At 39.5% G+C, this 24,646-nt stretch overlaps 2 protein-coding genes across 3 annotated transcripts; both read right to left on the reverse strand.

The window, feature by feature from the left end:
• Window positions 1-6,792: 6,792 nt before the first annotated feature.
• Window positions 6,793-17,958, reverse strand: dennd1c (DENN domain containing 1C). 2 transcript variants are annotated; one of them, XM_041982152.1, is made up of 23 exons: window positions 17,776-17,958; window positions 16,836-16,900; window positions 16,190-16,233; window positions 14,645-14,694; window positions 14,439-14,558; window positions 14,264-14,333; window positions 14,108-14,188; window positions 13,950-14,015; window positions 12,234-12,287; window positions 12,023-12,133; window positions 11,412-11,512; window positions 11,287-11,332; window positions 11,082-11,183; window positions 10,262-10,387; window positions 10,071-10,172; window positions 9,737-9,827; window positions 9,618-9,658; window positions 9,484-9,534; window positions 9,337-9,384; window positions 9,145-9,252; window positions 8,438-8,511; window positions 7,976-8,189; window positions 6,793-7,895 (listed from the first exon to the last, which is right to left on the reverse strand). In XM_041982152.1, the coding sequence occupies exons 1-23, from the start codon at window positions 17,790-17,792 to the stop codon at window positions 6,960-6,962; spliced, it is 2,718 nt and encodes a 905-aa protein (XP_041838086.1). In that variant the 5' UTR covers window positions 17,793-17,958; the 3' UTR covers window positions 6,793-6,959. The 2 variants fall into 2 exon arrangements, with proteins under 2 accessions (XP_041838086.1, XP_041838087.1); XM_041982153.1 differs by lacking the exon at window positions 13,950-14,015 and having other exon boundaries at window positions 17,776-17,957.
• A 2,778-nt stretch (window positions 17,959-20,736) lies between these two features.
• Window positions 20,737-23,726, reverse strand: LOC121638637 (tubulin beta-4B chain-like). Its single transcript, XM_041983523.1, has 5 exons — window positions 23,485-23,726; window positions 22,654-22,762; window positions 22,457-22,567; window positions 22,021-22,265; window positions 20,737-21,938 (listed from the first exon to the last, which is right to left on the reverse strand). The coding sequence occupies exons 1-5, from the start codon at window positions 23,539-23,541 to the stop codon at window positions 21,126-21,128; spliced, it is 1,335 nt and encodes a 444-aa protein (XP_041839457.1). The 5' UTR covers window positions 23,542-23,726; the 3' UTR covers window positions 20,737-21,125.
• Window positions 23,727-24,646: the final 920 nt, after the last annotated feature.

The following is a 24,646-nucleotide window of genomic DNA, read 5'->3' on the forward strand; positions in this document are numbered from 1 at the left end:
TTTTTTTATTTGTTTGGTTTTTATGTGAAGTGTCTCTTGTGTTTGAAAGAGCTTGGCTATAACAACAACATGCTGAGGCAACCCTTGCAAAGCAGCAGAGGCAGTGAAGAAGTTAACAAACGAATATGCTCTTCCTCCTCCTCCTCATCATCATCACAACCATCAACATCAGAAGTTGCTCAGCATATGAGACAGGGTGGTGTGTTTGTATTTTATGTAACTTACAACCTCTGTTTCCCCTTTAGGCAGCAACTGTGGCATCATCATATGTGTACCCCACCTTGCACACGCAACTAATGGCCTTTTTGAGCACCCTTGCTTCCTCTGTTCCAGTGTCTTGAGCTGCCACGTGTCGTATACATCTTTGTACTTTCTCACCACCTTGAGTAGGTGTTCATCATATCCTCACTCACCTCAAATGTCCAACCAATAACACAATACTTCTCAAAGCCCCAAGAAAGTTCTGCTCGGCTGATACGTTAAGAATAAACCACAAGAACTCCCAAACGGAAATGACATAATTTTGTTTTCACATCCTTGAGAACAAGAACAAAGTTCTCGCTTCTCACGCAGTACGTAACAGACCTTACTCTATCATTTAGTTGTAACAGCTCTTGTGCAAAAAAGTTGCCTGATGTAGTTCCTGCAAAATAAATAAACAAATAAATAAACAAGCATTAACTGCTCATCCTGCTGAATTTTGAAGGTCCTCCTGTTAAGTTTTTAAATATTTTCATTGTGGTTTCTAAGTAATTAAACATATTTATTAGGGGTGGGACTTTAACGTGTTAGTTACGATGAATTGACTCCAAAAAAATAACGCATTTAATCACAGTTTAAAAAGTTAAAAGTACTGTAATATGTTGTGTTTTCTTAATCAGAGAATAGTTGGAACTGTTAGTTAAAGTACTTAAAATGAAGCTTTAACTTGAGGCCTATTTTTTGCCAGATATATTTTCTATTTATTTTTCTACTGTTTGGAATTGGAATGCAATTAAATTCATTTTTTCAGACATTACTAGAGCTGATTTGGCGGCAGAAAAATAGGATAAAAATGAGAGAGAAAGAGAGAGAGAGAGAGAGAGAGAGAGAGAGAGAGAGAGAGAGAGAGAGAGAAAGTGTGTGTGTGTGTGTGTGTGTGTGTGTGTGTGTGTGTGTGTGTGTGTGTGTGTGTGTGTGTGAGTGTGTTTTGATTGGTTGCAGAGCGGACACGTGATCCTGATGACTTCCAAATGGCACTCAGGTAAGCGCGAGAGAAAATGTGCTCCAAACAAGACGCCACCTGGTTAACGGATTAACCACTCGGGGGGTTTTTCGGAAGTGTTTCACTTTGAACCGGGACTCCCCGCCACGCCAGCCGTCCCACCCGAATGCTCAGTCACCGGCAGGTAACCGCCTCCGACCTACCAAACACCTGGCCTCCATCGACCTGCAACCTGAACCGTCTCTGAACGTGTCCGCGAGACAGAGACAGAGGGAGCCTTCGTCATACTTTTTTTTTTTTACCTGTGAGCGGTTTCACCTGTCAGTCCGCAGCAGCAGCAGTTTACTCACCTGAACTGACGACGCAGCAGGCAAACAGGCGTAGCAGGATCCGCAGCATTCCACCGTGTGTGGAGACACGCAGCTGCCCGTGGCAATATAAAACTGTGTTGGGGGTGTCGGTGCGCTTGGGTGTAAATGGTTTTTGTTGAATTTGGGACAAAATCTTCTCTTTTTAGTCTGACGACGTAAACAAATTCTTTAAGTAAAGGAACTTATCTTCATCATGTGAGCACATTTGTGGTGAGTTTAACAGTTTCTCATCTGCTATCTCTATTTTACTTGTTTGCTTTCTCTCCAGGATACACTTTATTTATTCTGTGACTTAGATAAGAGTCTAAAAGTTCTTGTCCTTGTTAAGCGCTGTGGAATATGGCTTCACTCTAATATTTCTAAAATTTAAGTTTAAATCATTTTAAGACCAAAAACCCCCTGACTGTTTTTGTGTTTATATTGGCAGAAAAAAGGTTGTTATTCCATGAAAAAACATTGATTTCCAAAAACTTATTTTGTACTGATTATCATAATACTATATCCCCTTTTTATATCTATTAGAAATGAATATCATTGCTGAAATTCATCATTGTCATCTTTGCAGGAAAAGTGTTTCAAATAAATCTGTTTTCAAAAAAGTTGGTAAAAATATCAAGATGCTTTCCACTGATAATGTCAGCTTTCAATCCATCAATTTTATCTTGGAAAATCTAAGTTCCTTCCTTTTGCTCATTATTCTACCGATTGTCAGTATCTGAGGTTGATCGTTGGTTTTATTATTAATAACCGTTAATGCAAACTAATACAAACACAATGGTAAATGCCTTCTTTTGAAAAACACCATTAACATTTCAATGTTTTTTGTCAAAGAAGTAAAAATTCAGTTTTGCTTCGAGATTTAAGTTTTGCCTTTCAAGTATTTCTGTGTCAAGCTGCATTATATTAAAGGATGTTTTGTGTAACAACAAAATGCTTAAGTACCGCTAGGTTTTCTCAAGTGTCCCTGTTGTTGTTGTTGTTGTTGCTAAGTCAAGGCCAAGACATAATGGCTCAGCATTTCAGCAGATAGTATCGTTCTCCTGCTCACACTGGCCTGAAATAAGCACACTGCCTTGATTGTTATGTTGGTCTTGGGGTTTGAATCTCATCTGAAAGCTTGCTTTTGGATACATTTTCACATTTTTGCAGTTATTTTCTTTTTTGTGTCTGCATGAACTTTTTTACTTGAAAAATAGAGTTATGGTAGAATTAAAATTCAAAATAAATTTTGCACAACTTTAACAATTCCATTTATTTACAGGCTGAACCAGTCCATCATTTGGTGTGTGTGTGGGGGCGGGGGCAGGAGGTAGTTGACTATGCACACACTCACTGCCAGTTTAGAATTTCTACCATGCTAATCATTACACTGTGGCTGGAAGCTGGACCAACAAGGGGGTTAGACACAAAGTGGATTTGATCTTTGTGTTTCAGGGTGTCAGGACATTCTTTACTGATATTTTACAGACCAGACGAGTTACTTTTAATTGAGCACAATAAGCTTTTTTCGCCCCCACAAACTGTAATGGTACCATTATTTATCTTGTTATTCCCCTTTCCCAGATGGTGAACAGTTATGTGCCTTAGTGATGCAGTATTGCTCCAGACGTAAGAACACAAGTGTGATCAATACTTTCTGTTCTGCACTGAGGTGAGTGCAGTCTAAACACTCGTATGATTTAATCCAGGTTTAGCAGTCTGCAAGTATAGAAAAAACAAATTGTGTGTGTTGTGAGGGGGGTGTGTATCGTACCATTATACATTATAAACTCATGGCAGCTCTGTTCAGGAAGTTGCATGTGCACCATCAGAGGATGTGCCGAGTCATTTTCTTACACTTCACCAGCAAGTCTTGAGTCTTCACTCTGAAGTCTCAGAACCGGACAAACAAGTCCTGAGTTTTTAAATCCCAGCAAGTTGAAATGTACTCTTCACCATAAGTGATTGTTAGGAGTAATTTTATGACACAATTTTTTTTTTTTAAGTATTTCTCTTTTTTTTATTTCTTTTCAATTTTGCATTTATTTCCTGCAACATGATCAGATTCTGTGAAAGTGGCGACAAAAGTCTCAACTTGCTGGCAATAAAATATTTTTAGGAAATGAAATCATTTGTGGCACAGTTTCAATAACATACGTATGAGTTAAAAGGCTCTAATTCAAATAAAAATCAGCTTTAGTTACCAACTTTGTTTGATTCTTTCTCAAGTCTAGTTGATGTGATTTAAGTCCACAACAGTGGAAGTTACCTGAAACCTGTTTAGGATGAAACTATTTCACTCTTTAAACTTTTTTTGTTGTTTGATCAGCAGTTACACATTCACTGTGCCTTTGTGACCTGAAACCTGTGTTTGATTTTTCCCTCTTCAGCCTTTTGTCACTATGGCGATGCAACTGTTGAATCCCCTCATGGTGTCGCCGGTTTTTCCCACCTTGCTGTCCCTGCTTACCTTGGTGCTGCTGCTGCTGCTATGTGTCATCCGAAAGAAGAGAAGGATGGAGGGAATGTACAGACCCAGTGCAGAAGAGAAGAAGCAGTCGAGAACAGCAGGACCTGAAAAACCCGGCTTGCGCCTCCCGCTACCGAAAGAAGAACGCCTCATATAAGAGAAGCGGTGGATTGCTAGCTCGTCGTCTCCGGTTTCCCTGCTGCTGTTCACTGGGATCATTTAGTTTTTTTTTTGTTTGTTTTTTTTTGCTGCACCAGAAATTTTGAAATCCAGTGAACACTGTGCCGTTACTTTGTGTGGACCCAGTGACAACAGACCGATCTGACAATTGGAAACGTTATTTTGACAGTAGATGGTTTGCTCACTGTTATCCTCCCTGAACAAGACACTCCATTCTGTCATGAGGAACATGAGCTGAAGTATATTTTGTATTTGTATACAAATTGGTATATATTTTTGCTGTACTGTTATATTTATATCTGAAATGTATTTTACACTTTCTCTAGTCATGAAGGAAACTGAATTTAAAAACAGAAAATGCACTTTTTATGAAATTGTGAGGCTCTCAGTTTCGTAGAACATCAGGTATGTATATATGGTACACAAGGTGTCCTATGATTAAAACAACATGCACACAAAGCACTGCTTGTCTGTCTTTCCCTGATCTGTGTCGAAGCTTGAGCAGGAAAAGGTCTCAATGTGAAAAATATTTTAAATTTCATGAAAAGTTTTGGGGATTTTTGCCTTCACATTAATTTTTCATTTTAAGAATTTTTAAATGAGTTGGGTGAAACATGAGATGTGCATCGTCAAGATGTCACCACTTGTGCTGAATGGACAGATGCTGCAGTGAGGTCATCTCTCAGTGAGGAGGATCAGGATTCATTCCTTCATAGTTTAGTAAAACTGATGTGAAAGTTGAATAGTTTTGGGGAAAAAAAGGATAATAAACTGACAAGGAACGTCGTCAAAATGCATTTATTTAAAGAGTCGTATGTAAGCTTTGAGAAAATCTTTAGTGACAACAGCCTGTTTTGGGGTAGGATGTGTATTTCTTGCAGCTGCCCTCTTTATCAAGCCCTGTACCACCATACACAATCCTGACTTTACAAAAGCAACTTTTTGCCTTCATATTCATGACATGGGATCACAGGTATGTCTTAGGTCTGAGGAAGTTGACCAAATTATATACAAAAAAGAGAAAATGGTAAAGGTCAAACATGAAGCTTCAGGTAACATGGCTGTTGGCTTCCTCATCTGATTAAATCTTGTTTACCTCTTTTCATCTAAGTGAGGAAAAATTACAATGTTGTACTTTTTTTAAGGAACAGCTGTCTATTGCTCTGGAGGGAGGGTGATAGCTGCTGGTAGGAATGACTCTCTGTATCTTTGTCTTGCAGCTACTTTAAGAAGCCTCTCAGTGAACTGTTTCCTCACCATGTTGGGTAGAGGGTGTGATGAAGTGTCTATTATAGTCCAGCATTCTCTGTTCAGTCACCTCCAGCAGCTCCAGATCAGTCCCCACAGAGCCAACCTTTATGATCTGGAACTTTATTTTAAGTTTTGCCCTCAAAGAAAAAAAAATCTCTCTCTCTCTCTCTCTATATATATAGATATATATATATCTATATATATAGATATATATATATATATGTAATTATTTCTGCTTGGTTTTTGTCATATTTCTGTTAGGTTAAAGTATTTCCTCAGTCTCTTAATCAGTTTCAGCCTAGGTTATCCATGACTTTACAAAAGTCCTTTGTGTTGAACTTTTTTCTTGAAATGTATTCTGTATTTACTTCCTGCTTCCCTGTCACACCTGGTCCTCATTTGTCATTAGTCCTTCAGATCAATCGATTGATATTTTATACCAGTTGTAAACAAGACATGTTTGTGGGGGTAGGGTGGTGTTTGTTTTTTGTTTTGTTTTTTAAACTAGAAATGTTGAAGTGCTATAAATGAGGCTGTCTTTGGATAGCCAGTGAAAATGATACTCATTCTGTCACAAGGAACATCATATGAAGTGTTTTCCATATACAACTGTATTCCTGAACTGTGTTCCTAATTCTGGTGCAGTCATGTGATTGTGCATTGTCCCTACCAAATAAACAATAAATTATCAATATGAAATGTGTTTCTCTTTAATTATGAAAGAAGCATATTTAAAGAACCACTTCATGCCTGAGCTTGACCAGCCACCAGGCCTACCCAGGGAGATGGGAGGTTGTGTGAGGGAAGAGTTTATATCATATTGTTTATTCAAATTCAGTTTGCAAAAAGTCTAATCATTTTTACTTCAGAATATGTCAGTTTTTAGAGGGGAAGAAACTGGTTGGCAGTATATCACAAACATATTTACACTTGACAAGATATTTTCATCAATGACAAATAAGCTGTAGAGCCTAAAAAATAAAAAAAATAAAAATAAGGTCCTAAAGCTTTTTAAACCTACCTACAGTAGCCTACTGTCAAGTGCAATTGACCATTTCATCTTCATCTTGTATACAAAATTCAGAAAACTGTCTAAATTGTTTCTAAATAACCAGTTTGTGATGTCTCTGAAATGGTCTGGTGATACTGACTTTGTCTTACTATCATGTGATCTCATTTAAAAAAGGAATAATATTGAAGCTCTGTGACCTTTTTTTCTTATTAGCATAAACTTGCTTCTGCCATGAAACAACGCCAAACCGGAGAGTAAAACTACGGTGCAACGGGTTTACCTCAGGCTGTGCTGTATTTGTCTAAATCTGCACTGGTCAGTTGAATTAAAAAAAAATGCTGAGCTTTTTTTAATGAACCATTTTTCAAGCAGATTCTAACATTATCATCTCTATCACTGTGACAAATATCCTTGGAATTTGGAGTCGTAGATAGACACAGGAAATCGGAATACACTTGTTTTTTTCCACAGTAAGAAAAGCTGCAATGTCCTTTAAGCTTCAAATCTCTTCTTCAGTTCAGACACTTTGATTGGAGGGCAGTCTTCCTCCTGAGGCGTCTCTGAGCATTTCTTTCTCTCTGAGTCATGTGGTTGGTGAGTTTGTGCAGCCAAGATCTTGGTCATGGGCCTCACCGGGAAGCCTTTGCTGGGTGCTTCAGACTGGAATCGTACAACGGCAGATTGTATTTTAGGAGAAGAGGAAATTAGTCGTACCTCTTTCTCTTCTTTCTTTGCTTTTATTTCACACTGTTTCTCCTGACCTGCTGGAGGTTTAAGGTCAGCAGCAAGACTCTCGGGCTGCTGCAGAACGGCTGGAATTTTCTCTTCATCTTGCTGCTCCTGCACTGCGTTTGGATGACTGGGATTCAATTTAGTACACCTGCTGAATGAATCTTTAATCTCTTGGATCTCTTTTATTTCTTCTGTCACATTTTCTTCCATTTCATTGGTTCCTGTTTGTGTCTCCTGTCCTGCAGCCGCTTCCTCACCCTCACTTTGTTTGTCTTCCTTTTTGTCCTTCACCTCTTCGTCCTCTCTCCCTTCGGTCATGTCGTTGACAGGGTCCTCCACTAAATGCGTGTGAATTTTCTGATCTTCTGTCATTCTGTCCTCTTCTAGTTTCACTTCCTTTAATGTATTTCTGTCAAACATTTCTTCTCCTTCCTGTTTTCCATTTATTGCTACATTTGTCTCTTGCTCTTTTTCTCTGTCCTCTTTCTGTCCCCTGTCCTGCTGTCTTAATTCACATGCCACATGCAGATCATCTGCCCCCTCTTCCTCTGCCAGGCTGGTGTCCAGACACAGCCAGTCAGAGTCCTCCGTCAGGTCTGACAGCTCCTCGGTGGTCTCCAGATTCCAGCTATGGAGGCTGCCACTGCCGCTGATGGACAGAGACAGGCTCTCCTGGCTCGGGTGGCCTGGACCACGCTGCAAAGCAGAATATATTCACAATTTACTCTTGAATTCATATTTGCATCTGTGAGTGTGTCAGCTCATGAGTGTCTTACTTTTGTGATATAGTCATGACTGTCTGGTCCAAACAGATCCAGACTGCGAGTGCCGTACAGCACGCCTCGTTCGTGGGAGCTACGTGAGCTGAGAGTGTCGAAGATCTCCCCAAGGAGATCCATCTCCTCTGGGTCACACAGTGGCGAATCATCTCCCTCCTCTTCATCCCGCTGGAGCTCAGAATCAGTTTTGGACACAGACTCAAACACTGCGCTGTTAACAAACGAGTAACACAACACTATAAGCAAGACAAAAGATGCTGATAATACCTTTATTCCTAACTTGATTCAAGCAAACGTATGTTGGTATAACAGGTTTCCAGGTTGAATTTAAGTCGCCATCCTATCAAACAAGCTACATTTACCCGATTTTACATTTCCATATAAAAAAAAGTACAAAACAAAAAATAATAGACTCATGAAAACTAGATTGTAAGTATATCAGCTTTAATCTGAGTTTACCTATTCCATGGATCTTCAGAGTCCTTTGTGTTATCCTTGTCTCTGAGTTTCTTCACAGGCCGGCAGGGTCGTGACTGGCATGAAAAAAATGGTGAAAAAAGGGCAGAAAAAGCAGCATAAAATTATAAAAAATGTTACCAGTGTTTTAAAACCTTTGAGCCATGTGCGTATTTGTTTAACAATAATTAACTTAAATGACTGAATGATTATATCACTGCAGCCGCAATGTATGTTTGATTACTTTTGGAGTCATAGTAAAAGAAAAATTCTTAAGATGTGAAATTAACAGTCTGCGTTTCTGAAGAATAAACGAAGATATAAGCACAAATGCTCCAGGCTTGCCTAAAAATAAAAAATATTCATTAAGGTTGAATATTAATGCGTCTTTGGAATGATGCAGGTGTATCTCTTAACCTCTATCAGGGCATAATAGAATATGTCAACATGATCTGTTCAAAGGCAAACTGACTCTGAGACAGTTAGGTCTCCAAAATGGCCATTTTGACACAGCTTGACCATCTGTTCTCAACATCCCTCAATTGTTGGTGTCTCAGGTTTTAGAAGTTTAAGCAAGGAAATTTGAGCAATAATTGGTACAAAATGTGAACCTTTTATTAACAGAAGGAAAATTAGCTTGGATTCTTTTGTAAGACATTTAATGTGAATCAAATTGACATTTTGTGCTTTAAAAGACTGAAGGACCTTACCATCCCAAAGTGTTGTGTGATTGGCAGGCGGTTCTGCAAGCTGTCAGACTGGGCTCGTCGGTATGATACCGACCCGCCTCTCTGGAGGGAGCGTTCCTCATTTTGCGCCTGCATTTCACACAAAACCAAGTATTAAAACCACTGCAGAATGTGCAGCTTTCAAAGCTCAGACCCTCATAAATAGAAGCCCACCTTGTTAATCAGCAGGTTCTTCAAACCTGACTTGGTCAGACCTTTGGCCTTTTGGAGACAACATGAAGAACATGTCAGTTACATAAACCATTTTGTAACATAGAGCTCCCTGCATCCCAAAAGTGCCAGTCTGTAGTTTGTACTCACCCTCATGTTTGCTTTGGTCTTCATGTTATGGATTAAAGCTCCGCCCCCTTTCTGTCAAACAGGTAAATGCCTTTGAGTTGGTCTCTTCAGCATAATAGGAACTAATCAAATTTCCTTTCTAAAAAACACCTTACCTTTAAATTACCGACTAATTGATGGTAGGATTTGCTTTTTCCTAAAAAGAAAAGAAAAATCAAAAGAATGAGGACACACTCAGTCAGTGATAAGAAATGAACATATATACGATACAAACCTGCTGTTGTTTCACACATTATTATTTCCTCCTCAAAAAGGTCATCTGGTTCCTTCCCTTTGTTTACAATATCCAAGCGATCGTCGATGAACTAAAACAGGCAATTATGAGGAGAAAAGGTCATTTTCACTATGTATTTTTGCTGAATTTTTTTATTAAATAACAAACAACTCTGTGTTTTCACATAAAAACTGTAAATACCAGGTCAGAAATAACCAACATTTAGAGGAACTTTTGTTCAGCTTAAGTATGAATCAGCAGCATCTACGTTTCACTCCATCTTTCGCTTTTTTAATACAGCTGCAGTATTTGTCCAGCAGAGGTCAGTATATACCTGTTTGAAAAACTGTAAATGAATGGCGCTCTGCAGGAACTGCCTCATACTGGAAGATTTGTGATCTAGAAACAGCTCTTTACTGAAATGTATTTCACCTTCCTGCCAAGAAAATTGAAAATAAATTAGTAACATGTATATTTAAAGTAAACATTTCTCATGTGCAACAGGTCTTTCAATGAGTGACAAACCTTTTGGCCCTGTAGTGCATCCCTGTAGCCTCCAAACAACAGAGCTTGAGCTTTCAAGAAGGCCCGGGAGACACCAGAGCCTGGTGACACCGCCTGACGCTTTAAACACACCTTCAGCCCGGACATCTGGACACATGTTTACATTTTCATCACTTACATAAATCTAGAGGAATTGCTGCTGCTACTTGGTAAAAATCAGCAAGATGACATCATGCAAATGAGAAATAACAAGGTAGAAGTGAAAACAGCATTAGGAAGTACATATTTTTTTATCATTTAATCTGCTTTGTTGATGTTTAGTTTGTCAGGTCATGTGAGAAAATTAAGATGGATCAAATTGACTGACTTTGTTAAATGACACTGACTTCCAGAAATATTTTCAGGGAGTTTCTTGTGGGGACTAAATTTTTATTTATTTATTTATTTATTTATTTATTTATTTTTCTGACACAGCTTTGAGCCCAAGAGTTTTCCAACTTACTGTTTGTGTTTCTGTTTGCATATATGGTACCACATCTGTACTGCTACCGGTAAAGGTAAATGTAATGCATTCACACTGCAACATAGTTTTTTTTTTATGTCTAATGTCCTTATTTCTCACTATTTTAACACAAGAATGTGCCAAGCAGACCTTGATCTTGGAAAATGTGCTCCTAGGTGATGTTCTTTTGGCCTCATTGGTAGCCAATACCTGACACTTTAAACTCAGACACAGATCACCAGAAAAAACATAAAGGCTATGGTCATGTTTTCCTCAAAACTAAAGGTAACCAATCTATTTATTATTGTGCACCTATGCAAGCACAAAGTGTATATTTACCACATCTGAAGGAATCCGCTTAAGGTCGTCAAATGGGGTTTCAAGTGTGTTTGTATCCACATTTAGAATTACAACCTCCTCCAACCCGCGACTCCTCACCCTCTAGCAGGCAAACACAGAGACAGATGACTGGTCAGTGTACAAGAACAAACCTGATAGATTCATTCTGGTGCTGATACTTGGGTTTTTTCAATAAGTTGTTTACCTCAGATAGGCTGGTGTGGACCCCTATTAGATAAGGCATAGGTGCACTGGAACCATGAGAAAAAAAATATATAAATTCATTGTCTGCACACAGAGTTGAATACTGTAGATAGACAGACTTCTCACCAGCAGTAATCCAGTAGATGTGGGGGCAGGACAGGAATGAAGATATGTTGCCAGTACATTGGATATAATGCAGCACTAAGTGCATGCACACAAGATGTCAGCTACACACACAAATAAAAAAAGGCTTCAACACAAAATGCACATGATTAAGTTTATGTGGTCAAGTGTAATTATCACAACGGAAAGTACCTTAGTAGCCTTCAGCAGAAGAGGAAGTGGTTGTAGTCTTCACTTCACTGCTATTCTATTCTATTCTATTCTATTCTGTTCTTTCTGTTCAGCTTATAAAAATGGATCATTTTTACTTTATTATACAGACTGGGTAATTCAGTGCTACATTTGACCCATCTCTAGATGTACCACAGAGCAGTGGGCTGCCATGTTTTAGCAACTGGGTAGCAGCTGAGAGGGGTTAAGGGCCTTGCTCAAGGGCAGCTGGTTCACCTCTGTTAGCACACAGGGGACCCTAGATTCAAGCTCACTTCTGCAACCACTCCCCAACTTAATTATGATAAATACAGCTGCTAGATAAAGTAACGTTTCAAGCAACAAGCATGCTTCTGCACCCAGACATAAATGTTATAGAAAACAAGAGCAAAATTAAAACTCACTGTGCTCAGTTTGCTTGCAAAGATGAGGATGCGTCTCTCAAACAGCATGCTGGCATACAGCTGAAGAAGGTTTCCAACATCCACTGCTACAATCAGCTCTGTCAAGTTCCTCTGATAAACCCACAGACACAAGAAAATTAAGTTTGGCTGGACAAATAGTTTTGTTCAATTTTTCACACTTTAAGAGATTAGCGTAACTTAACATACGTACATTTTCAGGGATGGAAGGGAGACTTCTAGGGTCTGGAGCAATGAAATATGGAACCTGCCCACGTAAATCAAATGAAATATTATTCATAATGTGACAGGAATTTACAGGAAGAATTTTTGCTTTCAGTCGAATGGATGTATTAGTTTCTTTACACGAGTGCTTTATAGGTTACACAGTGAAAATGAAGGATTTCATTCCAAAATGATCTGTCCTTTAAACAAATCTGCTACTACACACAAACTATCGCGTGAGCTCATTAGAGTCTACGCTCTGTTTATTATCAGCAAAAACACATTAAAATGCTCTACATATCCTTTTGTTTATTTTGTAAAAATGGGTCTCACCACATCACACTGTAAAATATAACATTGGCTTTGACAGAATGGTGTGAGTTAAACTGAACTGAGGTGTTATTAACACTTGTCTTAAATAAGTCAGAAGAACAGTGTTGTCATTCTCTAAATAAAGAGAAAAAGTAAAAGGCAGTTTAGTGTATGAAACTGTACTTTTTGTTTGGTACACCCAGTATTCTACTTTTTTGATCAATGATTCACATGACACAAAAAAAACTTGACAAGGATTTAATGAAAAGCAATAAAAAAAAATGTTAAATTTACACCTATGATGTCATGCCCATTTCCAATCGGGCAAACTAAAATGTCTCAAGATTTCTAGTTTAGTTTTCTTTGTGCTTGTTGTTCCTCACTGTAAGAATATTAGTAAGAATACAATGTATAATATTCATCTCATGTCACCTTTTTTTGGTCAGACCAGCAAAGAAAATACAGTTTAGCCGTTATTGTGTTGACTGATGATTAAAAGTAGTGATTCTTTTTATTAATTTTGGAAGTGTCATGTGACAGCTTTCAAGTTATTTCTAGCTAAATTTCATACGTCTTATCAACGTAATTCATGAGTCATATCAACAGCTGAGTATTCATGGTTATTTTTGTCGCTCCATGTTCAAAAACATACAGACAGCTGCTGCACCTTAGATGAGAGGTCGGTGGTCCGACAGCGGTTTAGCAAAGATCACACCCACACCAAGATACAAAGCAGTTAAAAGAACAGTTTCAGTTCACAAATTACTAAAATCACCATAGCACCAACTCTAATTTATATAGAACATCAGGTACTTACAACATCCTCAGACTTATTTAGTTAATTATGTTCTACAGATGCAGATTGTTCGAGGTAATTGTGCCCAGTAATTGTGCTAAGATTTTTTTAAAAAAATTAATAATATGAAGCAACAAGTTTGTATTTTTTCTCTTTTTTAATTTAATGTTGTAAAGCCAACTCGTTAGATTTTACAGTGGCAGTCAGTACTTAAATCATATGAATTAGATTTAAATACATTTATACCCTGCTGTGCCAATTTCTTATTTTGGAACGAAACTCCTCTTGTACAAAAATTTACTAAAACAACCAGCTGTAGCTTTGAGTCACATTGAGCCATTTTCCACAGGACAAACACTGTCTGTTTTATCAGGAATGTTAAGTGTTATTCAGGGGAGACATAAAGGCCATTGTCTTTGCCACAATGACAGCTAGTCAGTACAAAATGCATCACATCTGGCATAAACAAAGTTTTAGTCCACACACATCAGCTTCAGCCACCAAGCAGAGACAGTCAAGGTTTTCCAGCAGGAGCAGGAGTTAGTCTGTATCTGCTCAGCTGTGGTTCCAGACCACATGAGCTCCTGTGGAACTCACCCCCTTTTGCCCCTCTGGCTGTCCAACAGGACAGGACACCTTTGTGCTGACCAACACCTGCTCTCCCTCAGAAAAAAAACACAACACGCAAACCTCTGACAGAAAAAGTGTAAAATGAAGTGTGCCATGTGGTTCTCATTGGCTAATTAGAGATTTACCATTTGCAGAGTGACCGATCCATCGGCCAGTGGAATGGGCTGTTTGTAGAGTTCAGATAGGAGCCCTTTCATCTCAGTGGTCTGTTAAAGACATTTTGTGTTTATTAATAGTTTTCGTGCAAGCATGTATAAATTAAACAGAGCTAAGGATCTCACCTGTCCTTTGGTAAGGTAATCAGCCAAGTTGTTGAGAAGTTTGTAAAACACTTCGAACCAGGGGAGATAACTGTAACAAAATGTTGAAAGATGGACTCATAATGAAATGTATTATAAATACAATGAAACCAAAATACTCACACACACACACACACGCACACACACACAACTATACCTGAGAATGCAAAGACAGTTATGTGTGCTGTTGTTGAGACGACAGAAGCCAAAGCGCTGGCATCCCTCAAGGTCAGTCAGAACAAAAGTAAAGTGCTGCACAGCAACCCCGTCCCTCACTCTGAGCAGATTAATGCAGTTAAAAGTGGACACGTGAAAAACAAACTTTCTGGAATACCTAATTTCTGGTTAGTAGTTCCCTCTTACCTTTGTATGTCATATGGGAAACAGAACCTGGGTAATGTCTGACAGGACTCCTGGAAAAGGGGTGGAAGTGTGTTTGTGAAAACATTAAAAAGACAGCGCCTTGCTAATAGCCAAGCTTGGGCCAACCAGGTCCAAGCTCAAACATGCAAATCTAATTTTCAGAAAAGTTGGAAAATTTTCTTAAAAAGCCACAAAAACTTAAATAAACTTTTATTTATTTATTTATTTATTTAATTTCATTTGTCTGAACCCCTGTCTCAACTCAACTGATTTTTTATTGTTTTCACTGGTCAGCTATATATATATATATATATATATATGTATATATATATATATATATATATATATATATATATATATATATAAAGAAATGGCCCATTTTACAGCAATGCCACATTTACAAAAATTATGGGAGGGTTAAAGAAAGAGAGAAAAGCTTATAGGATACATAAATAGCAGAAATGTAAGACTCCACAATAAGAAAATTAAATGGTCATAGTTAAGGGTGTCATGTTTGGGTATAAAAGGAGCATCCAAAAAAAAAAGGGTTAATTTTTCCACACTAGCATCGGCTGTAAGTCGTCAATTTATGCCAAATTCTATTAAAAAGTCATTAGAAGGGTCCAAAAATGTAACTTCATTGCAGTATTACAAAAATCATTGGTCTTTAATAACTACAGAGTATAATATTGTGAACAGATTCAGCAAGTGTGTGAAAATATTTGTCTACTTGAAAGAAAAACGGTTATATGTGACCTTCAAGGCCTCATCTGTCACTATTCACGTCTGCATCCACAAATGTAACCTGAAGCTATTTTACAAATGGAAAAAAATTGTATGAACTGCACAGAAACCCCACCAAGTTCTCTTAAAATAAACTATTAGAAAGACAGAAAGGTGGTGGACATGTGTTCTGACGTAAAGTGAGTCCACATGTTGGCTGCATTTGGAGAAAAAACAGACATCATGCCAAAGATGGGAGAGCCTTTTCAGGCTTTGGTGAAAAATACAAAAACCAACATTTGAATAGATATGAGGGTTGTATCAGTCACCATGCCATTTATGAAGGCAACTTCAATTCAGAACATTAAATTCGAATTTTGGAAAGATAAATGATACCATCAAGGTATATTGTTTTCCTGGGAGTTGTCTGAGAGGACAATGACAGACCTTTTCACCAGACCATATTTGTTTTGGCAGATTTTATGTTTAAAACTTCAACAATCTTATAATTCAAAAGGTGCATTTGAGAGGAAGCTGATGGAACACAGCAGCTTTTCTGGCATGGAATTTTGTATGTATTGTATGTGAAGTTTCTTAAATGTGATAATATTACTATTTAGCAGGTATTACATGTTTTAGATGTTCACTATGAAAAGATTAGCTTGCTAACCTGCTAATCTTTTCTTTTAGTATAAAACCCAAAAAAGACTATTTCAGTAAAAAGACAAAAAAAGTTTGACCTTTTGATGGCACCATTTGTACAGTAAAGTGACTGAACCTAATCATTTTATTACACTTTCAAACATTATACTGTGTGTCTACCTCATCATTAAAGTCTTCTGGAAACTGAAACAGCACCCCAGGATCTGTAACATCAACATGAAAGAACAACTCAACACCATTGCTGAAGTGCTATTACTTTGCAGCAAAAATAAAAGTGTTTTGAAGTTACAATGAGTAAAAATAATGTAAAAAAAGATAACCTAACTAAATCTAAGTAGCTGTCAATTATTTCAGATGATAAGATTGTCATGTCTTATTTATTTAACAATAACACACTCCCATAGCGTTCATCAACTACTAGAGCAGCAATGTGGTTTTTCTGATCACATGACAGGAAGCAGCACAGCAAAAACACCTTTACACACAGTAACTATGGTATTTTATTTTTACCAAACTAATAAACAGTTTAAAATTCAGGTCTGATCAGTCCTATGCATCTTGCTTAGACAATAATATTATGTTATAAATAGTCTATGGTTTCATGAGAAATATGAAAAGAAAAAGATGGAAAGAAAAAACACAAGAGGAAAAGACCTCTCTGTGGCTGACAAAACTCTTTATAGGTCAAATTTATTCTATAGGAGGTGATAATCTTTTATTTCTCTAAGATACACTCAGGAAACACTTTACCAAACAGAAAAAAATGCAGATTTCAGTGTTCTGCTGGGAAGGAGATGTGCCTCACCTTTGTCTATGGCCACGGGACATGTTGCTTCAAAGAACCAGTTGAAGGTTCGCTCAGGGTTTTGTCTGATGAGATACGAAGGATAAAAAAAAGGATTAACCTTTTGTCACTACAAAGTGATTCTGGTGTTAAAAAAAATCTGAATTTCCTGAAACAAATATTTATCCTTAGCGTTAAATAAAACTTGTGTTCAGGAATTCCCCCTGGCTGAATGAATTGTTTGAGGGTAAGATGTTTTAACTCTATTTCTGGAGTTGATGGATACTTAACTTCCCAGCATGCACCTAACTGGTCTAGAATGTTAAATTTATGATGATTTGGTAAATAAGAGCAAGTCATATGTGGTCAACAAACTGATATTTAGTAAGGTAATTTTCACATAAAATAACTTGTATGGGCTTAACTATAGGAGTTTGTGGGATTGTTTAATGTAAAATGACTGAGATTTAAAATTTTGGCTGGATTTCGTATAGTTATACTGATGTCACCATTAGCTTTGGTGTGTGGTATTAAAAAGCTAACCACAAGAGCTGTGACATTTCAGGTCTGAAAATTATATCCTTTCCGTGTTACTTTTCAGTCTTTAAAAGATGCTTTGTAACACCCCAATGAGTATATTTTCACCTCCTGATGAAGTTTGATGTACTCAAATGTGGTAGATTTGAACTGACAGTCTATTCTAAAAGTAAATATTTGTTGTGATCTACCAAAGACAAGAAGCTGAATGTAAAAACGGACGTACGCAACATTAAAGCTGTACATTTTTTTCTTTCTTGATTTACTTTAAACAAGAACAGGTCCACTATAAATGGTATGACAGCAGAGTTGCTGCAGGAAACTTCCTGTGCAGTTGTGAGAGGAAGTAATAAAAACCACAAGAATTGACAGGCAGAGTGATGATGATGGAGGTCGACTAACTACAGTGACACAACTGACTTACTTCAGTCTGGAGCCCATCTTGTCTGAATGTTTCCATGTGTCTGTCCAGGAGGAGAGGGGTCTTCAGCAGGTTCTCCTGGTGACAGCCATGCCTCAGAGGAAGCAGTGTTATAGATGAAGGCAGACAACAACAGCAGCAGCAGCAGTCTGCACAGTCAGCGCTGGAATGGCAGAACACTTCCTGATCTATGTCAATATGTGTCAATGTGTAAATGACGTCTGTTATGAGACAACTTCTTGGTGAAGACTTGTACTTCTCTAAAATGTTTTTTCCTTTTTTTTTTTTTTTTTTCTCGCTTCATTATTTTTAAACATGCAGGCATCAGGTTTAAATTTAGTTCATAAAGAAAAGTCCAACTTTATGCATCATGCAGGAAGCAGTTGAAAAAAAAGCAGCACTTTCTATTGAAGAAAGAAAGATTAGCTTTTTATCAAATCTTTTTTTGCATCCTTTGAACTAGTTCTGCAAAGTAGCCTGACAGAATAGTGCAGCCTTCACACTATTAGTTCCTGTATAAGGCACAAATATTAGTGGGTCTGCCACTGAGAACCTAGTATGACTTGATTTATGCATTGAAGTGTGCTAGTGTTTAAGTAGGCTATATATCAACAGCGTATCCACATCCTGTTCAGAGACATACACTAACAAAAGTTCTCATACTGCCTCTTTGTGGTGGTGAAGCCAAAATGCATGTTGCAAGTCTCCATTTTGCTTTGCTGTGCAAACTTTTATCTACTTCACACAAAGGTTGTAGATTTTATTTAAAAAAATCTATCAGGAAGATTTCAGCTGAGCTTTACAGGTTTATATAAAATACAATCACCTCATTCTTAAGATGAAAATTCAAACTGATCACGCAGGAGGGGAAAAATGAATGGCAAACAAAAAGAGAAAAAGGGATGGAAACAGTAGTCAAAATAGACTAACATGCTCAAAAAGGAGTAGGAAGAAACACAAGCTTGTTTAATGCTACCTCTTGTCCACTATTAATAATATACACTGCTTCCTCTACACTGCCTCCTCCACCCAGCTGCACCTCCATCTAAATGGCTGCAGCCTCTCCTTCCCCCGCTCAGTTGCACCATCATCATTCCCTCTGCCACCCATCCGCTTCAACCTGAGCCTCTCCCTCCAAAAGCTGCAGAGGCAGGATCTCAGGAGACTTTGGCCATGGAAGGTTGTAGTTCCAGATGGAGTGTATCTAAGGCTTCTAAAAAACTCTGCAAGACAATTAGAAGTCCCTCTTCAGAGGCTCTTTTATATAAGCCTTTGGATTGAAAAAGTCGCAGAATGGAAAACATGCTGTCACATACCAGTGACTAAAATGGGGTTACTGGTGGAGTTGAATGACTCTTAGGAACACGCAGGAGTAGAAAACGTGGGTCTGTACATGCTGTATATGCCGACCTGGATGTGCCTGGTTCACATCTACAGCACATTTAAGCATTCCCATACTAAGAGACATGCTTCTATGTTTGAGGTGGCCTTCCTGACGTCCTGGATTGTGGACTACATGACATCCAGACCACAGTATAACAGGCTGGGAAGATGTGTTTCTGGGACACTGAAATGAAGCACTGGGGCTCCACAAGGGGACTGTTTTAAGTCGCTTTTTGTTTCACACTCTACACATCAGACTTTAGAGTCCTATGACTTTCAGAAGTTTTCAGATGTGACTGTTGTGGCACTTCTCAATAGAAGTTCTCAATTCTCAATAGAAACACAGTATACAGGAGAGGAAGAACTGCCTTTTCTTCTTCAGATGGCTCAGGTCCATCCATGTCTGCAGTGCAGTGTATTTTATAATACTTCCAAGTTTCCTTTTTTTCCTGTCCTCTGCTGTGGCACTATGGACGTAGATTGTAGGCATCTGGACCAAATGCTTTAACAAAGGTCAGTTCTGAGCTGGACAGTGAGCCGGCTCCTCTTGCAACTGTGGTGGGGCAGCAGATGAGGAGGAAGCTGCATGCACTACTGGACAACAATGAACACCGTCTCCACAACATCCTGAAAAGACAGAGAAGCAGCTGGATGAACTGAAAGGTTCGGATCCTTCGCCCCCACCCTTATTAGACTCTTTAACAGCTGACATGTCCCTCACACTCCTGTGGACAGCGAGCAATATCATTCTTACATTTTACTTTTACTTTGATTCATTTTAATCACTTATCTGTTTATTGTAAGCTGTTGGATAATTCGAATTTCCCCCATGGGGGATAGATAATGTGCAGACAATGGATTCACCAGTTAAAGGAACATAACTGGTTTGTCCTTGAAAAATGACCACTGATCAAACTTTGTGTTTGCTTGCTAGCGGGTGAGGAGTCGTGGTTGGAGGAGGTTGTAATTCTGAATGTGGACACGAACACACCTAAAACCCCACTTGATGTACCCAACCTTAGCCAGATACCCTCAGATGTGGTAAAAATACATTTTGTGCATGCTTGTAAATTGTGTGGCTAAATTTTTTACTGCACCATGTTTTGGAAGATAAGCTCCACATCGTTACTGATCTATACTGTTTGTATTATCGTCAGCTGAACTGATTAAAGCTGGTCGTGTTGAACTGCATCCATACTGACTTTCAGGAAGTATTTTATGTTTATCAAAGACTTTTTTCTAGGATTCTGGAGTTGTTGGAGTAGAAAATCAGGCCTGTAATTTATGAAGCGTTGTCTAACACCAGCATTAAACAACAGCACAGCTTTAGCTTTTCTTTTTGGGTTGGAAATTTACTGATTTGAAATGATGTTACTAATGTGCAGTGGTGGTCCTGAGATCCCTCTTATCGCCTTCTTCACAGTTTTTATATCAATGTCATTACAGTCTGTGTATGTCTCAGTTTTGATTAACATTATCAATAAAAAAAGTAAAACAAAATCTATTGATCATATCAACAAAGTTATGCTTCCTGGGTTCATTTTTAATATTGAACTAATAAACAGAAAAACACCACACAGATTTTTCTCCAACTAATTTATTTCAATCAAATTCAAATTAGACAAAAGACAAAATTGGCCCAGGTGTGGAACTTTTTATCTGATGAAGATTATTTATGAAAACAAACAGAAACATACTGATAAAAGACCACGAGCACACTTGTGTTGGCTACCTCTACATGAGCTCTAAGATGGGAGGAGCAGTTTAGTGTGTGGGCCCTACTCTGGCCTACGAAGAGAAGAAGAGGCAGAGAGAAGAGAGAAACTGAAGACAGGATTAAGAGAACTGGGAAAGGATCGAAACAAAAATAGGTTAAAAATATCAAAGAGAAAGTGCAGAGTAGGGCTGGAATAAGTGGTTGGATGGAGTTATGGATGGTTGCAGATGACAAATGGGGAGTGATTTTAGCCTCAGGCCACCTCCTCCTCGCCCTCCTCCTCAAACTCTCCCTCCTCGGCTGTGGCGTCCTGGTACTGCTGGTACTCGGACACCAAGTCGTTCATGTTGCTCTCCGCCTCAGTGAACTCCATCTCATCCATACCCTCGCCGGTGTACCAGTGGAGGAAGGCCTTGCGGCGGAACATGGCGGTGAACTGCTCAGAGATGCGCTTGAACAGCTCCTGTATAGCCGTGCTGTTGCCGATGAAGGTGGCGGCCATCTTGAGCCCACGAGGCGGGATGTCGCACACGGCCGTCTTCACGTTGTTTGGGATCCACTCCACGAAGTAGCTGCTGTTTTTGTTCTGCACGTTCAGCATCTGCTCATCCACCTCCTTCATGGACATACGGCCGCGGAACACGGCAGCCACCGTCAGGTAGCGGCCGTGACGTGGGTCGCAGGCCGCCATCATGTTCTTAGCATCGAACATCTGCTGAGTGAGTTCGGGGACGGAGAGAGCTCTGTACTGCTGGCTGCCCCGGCTGGTGAGCGGCGCAAAGCCAGGCATGAAGAAGTGTAGACGAGGGAAGGGGACCATGTTTACAGCCAGTTTGCGGAGGTCAGCGTTGAGCTGGCCGGGGAAGCGCAGGCAAGTCGTCACCCCGCTCATGGTGGCAGACACCAGATGGTTGAGGTCGCCGTACGTGGGTGTGGTGAGTTTGAGGGTGCGGAAGCAGATGTCATATAAAGCCTCGTTGTCGATGCAGTAAGTCTCGTCTGTGTTCTCAACCAGCTGGTGGACCGACAGAGTGGCGTTGTAGGGCTCCACCACTGTGTCCGACACCTGGAGACAGAGCGTGGACATTTAAAAGAAACCTAACATCCATATAAACATATCAAGAAGAAATGTGGCGTGATCACTGCACCTTAGGAGAGGGCACCACACTGAAGGTGTTCATGATACGGTCGGGGTACTCCTCTCGGATCTTGCTGATGAGCAGAGTTCCCATACCAGAGCCGGTACCACCACCCAGGGAGTGTGTGAGCTGGAAACCCTGAAGGCAGTCACAGCTCTCAGCCTCTTTCCTCACCACATCCAGAACTGAGTCCACCAGCTCAGCTCCCTCTGTGTAGTGACCCTTTGCCCAATTATTACCTGCTCCACTCTGGCCTGTAAGGAGGAGTTAATTATGATGAGTTGTGCACACAGCAGGGTTTTGTTTTTAAATATTTTGTCAATTATCACCTGCTAAAAGTACCGTCAATTAAGCTTCTCTATCAGGGAATATAACATTTTAAATAACACAATCTTCCATTTTCCTATGTAATAAATAATGTGCCCAAGTGTATCTGATCCAATACCAAAGACAAAGTTGTCAGGTCTGAAGATCTGTCCGAAGGGGCCAGAGCGAACAGAGTCCATAGTGCCTGGCTCCAGATCCACTAAGATGGCCCTCGGCACATACTTTCCACCTATAACACAAACGTGTGCATCAACATTTTTTTTTTAACAGAAAATGAAACAGATAACAAGAATGCTCCAGTTAAAAAGTCCTGACCTGAAGCCTCATTGTAGTAGACATTAATTCTGTCCAGCTGCAGATCACTGTCACCATGGTAGGTTCCTGTTGGGTCGATGCCATGCTCATCACTGATCACCTCCCAGAACTACAAAACAGGTTGATGAGAAAGATTAGACACGATGAAACGAATACCAGCTAAATCCTCCATGACATAAATATACCTGCTGACATACCTAGCAACTAAAGTGACCTGTTTACATTTACATCCATCATTTACTGGTTCCAGAGTCAACATAAAGCCTACTGTTTGATGGAGATTCATCAAAGTATTTATTGTTACAGCTAAAACATGACTAAATGCATGTAAAGCTGCGCGTTCCAGTGCATTCGGTGTCGTGAGCCACACCCCTCTCTCGGTGGCCCACACGCGCGTGCAGGCACGCGTGCACAAACAGGCGTGTCGCCTCTTCATTCATTATTTTTCTACCAAATATCTGTTTCATAATTTGACAATTTACCTCAATCTAATTCTGAACCTGCACGAGCTTTGTCATCCACGTTCTGGTCCGCAGCGCGCGGCTCCGTTTGGTGGAGTCGCGTATTTAAAGGACATCAAGTGTCAACCGGGGATGTCTCGACTTGCCACCGCCCATCCTGAAGGATGCTTTTCTACACTGCCATTACCACTGCCTTATACAACAATTTCCATTACACTAAGTGGACCTAATTTGGATTTCCTGTGAACCGCATGATCTATTAGCCGACGCGTCGGCAGCAGCAAGAACGAACTTGCGTTTAGTTACATAAAAGCGACTGCTGCTAACAGGTAGACAAAACGCCCACGAGCTTGTCTGAAGATTTTCATACCTTTGCTCCAATCTGGTTCCCGCACTGCCCGGCCTGCAGGTGCACAATCTCACGCATGTTGCCGCTGCTGTGTAACGGAGTCTGCTGCTGCTGGAGAAAAGGAGGAAGCTGAAAACGGGCCCTTTTTTTTTAATAGGTTGTTCGGTTCTGGCCCTTCCGGCTCAGTCTGGCTGAATGGCGGAGGAGTTGTGGCTGCGTTGTAAGCTCCCTCTGACTCGCCCTTTCCTCAGTTCGCGGCTGCGCCGTTCCTGCCGGTACTGCAGCATGACGTCATCTCCATGGCAACTAGAACCGGGCACAGCCGGAACAATCGGACTGGCAGCCGGCTGAGAGAGAAGAGGACGAGAAGTAGCCTGTTAGGGGAACGTTAGGACTAAATGAAAACAGAGAAGTTGTCATTCTTCAAAAAGAAAAGAAGCTGGCGCTGGTACTGGTTGTAAACCAGCACTTAGTGGAAAAACATCGTGTCTTAACTGCCTGACATCATGTCTAACACGGTGTAAAGGAAATCAGTTATACAACAACCACAACGTGATGGTCAAACTTCACTGACGAGTAAAATATTGTAGTAAGCACAGCCTGCAACATGTGGATTCTCTGGGTGGGTGCTTTCATTAGGTTTGCAATTTCCTGGATAAAAAGCAATAAAATAAGTTGATCTTGGTGATTTCCAACGTTTAGAATTATGTCTAATGAATTACACAAGGCATTTTTGGGTCGAGGTCATATTTTAAAGAGCCTGTATTATAGCCTATACAAGTAGGATACGTCAGACCTCACATTTCAAGTATCAGAACTTTTCTTCAATATTAGATTTAAAACATAAACCAGCTTTTTGCAGTGTCACAGTGTGGTATTTGAGTTTAAAAGGCACAATAAAAAGAGTTAAAACAGAATCTAATATGGATGTCTTGAAAGTGTTTTAAATAAATTTAATCCATTAAAAACTTATCAAGATGGCTCAGTCACAGGCTAAAGTGACCCATCATCATGGTCGTTAGTTTAATCCTACTATGCTCTCATCATGCCTCCTCCTTCACTTCAAGAAAAAAATTAAAATCACAGAATCAGAACCCCAGTGGGAAATTGCAGCATTACAATGCCCCTTTAAACTGGTAGATATGAAACTATCAAACAAGATATGAAAGATATGAAACTGTAT

The sequence above is a fragment of the Melanotaenia boesemani genome, chromosome 4, assembly GCF_017639745.1.
Source record: "Melanotaenia boesemani isolate fMelBoe1 chromosome 4, fMelBoe1.pri, whole genome shotgun sequence".
Classification (NCBI taxonomy): Eukaryota; Metazoa; Chordata; class Actinopteri; order Atheriniformes; family Melanotaeniidae; genus Melanotaenia; species Melanotaenia boesemani.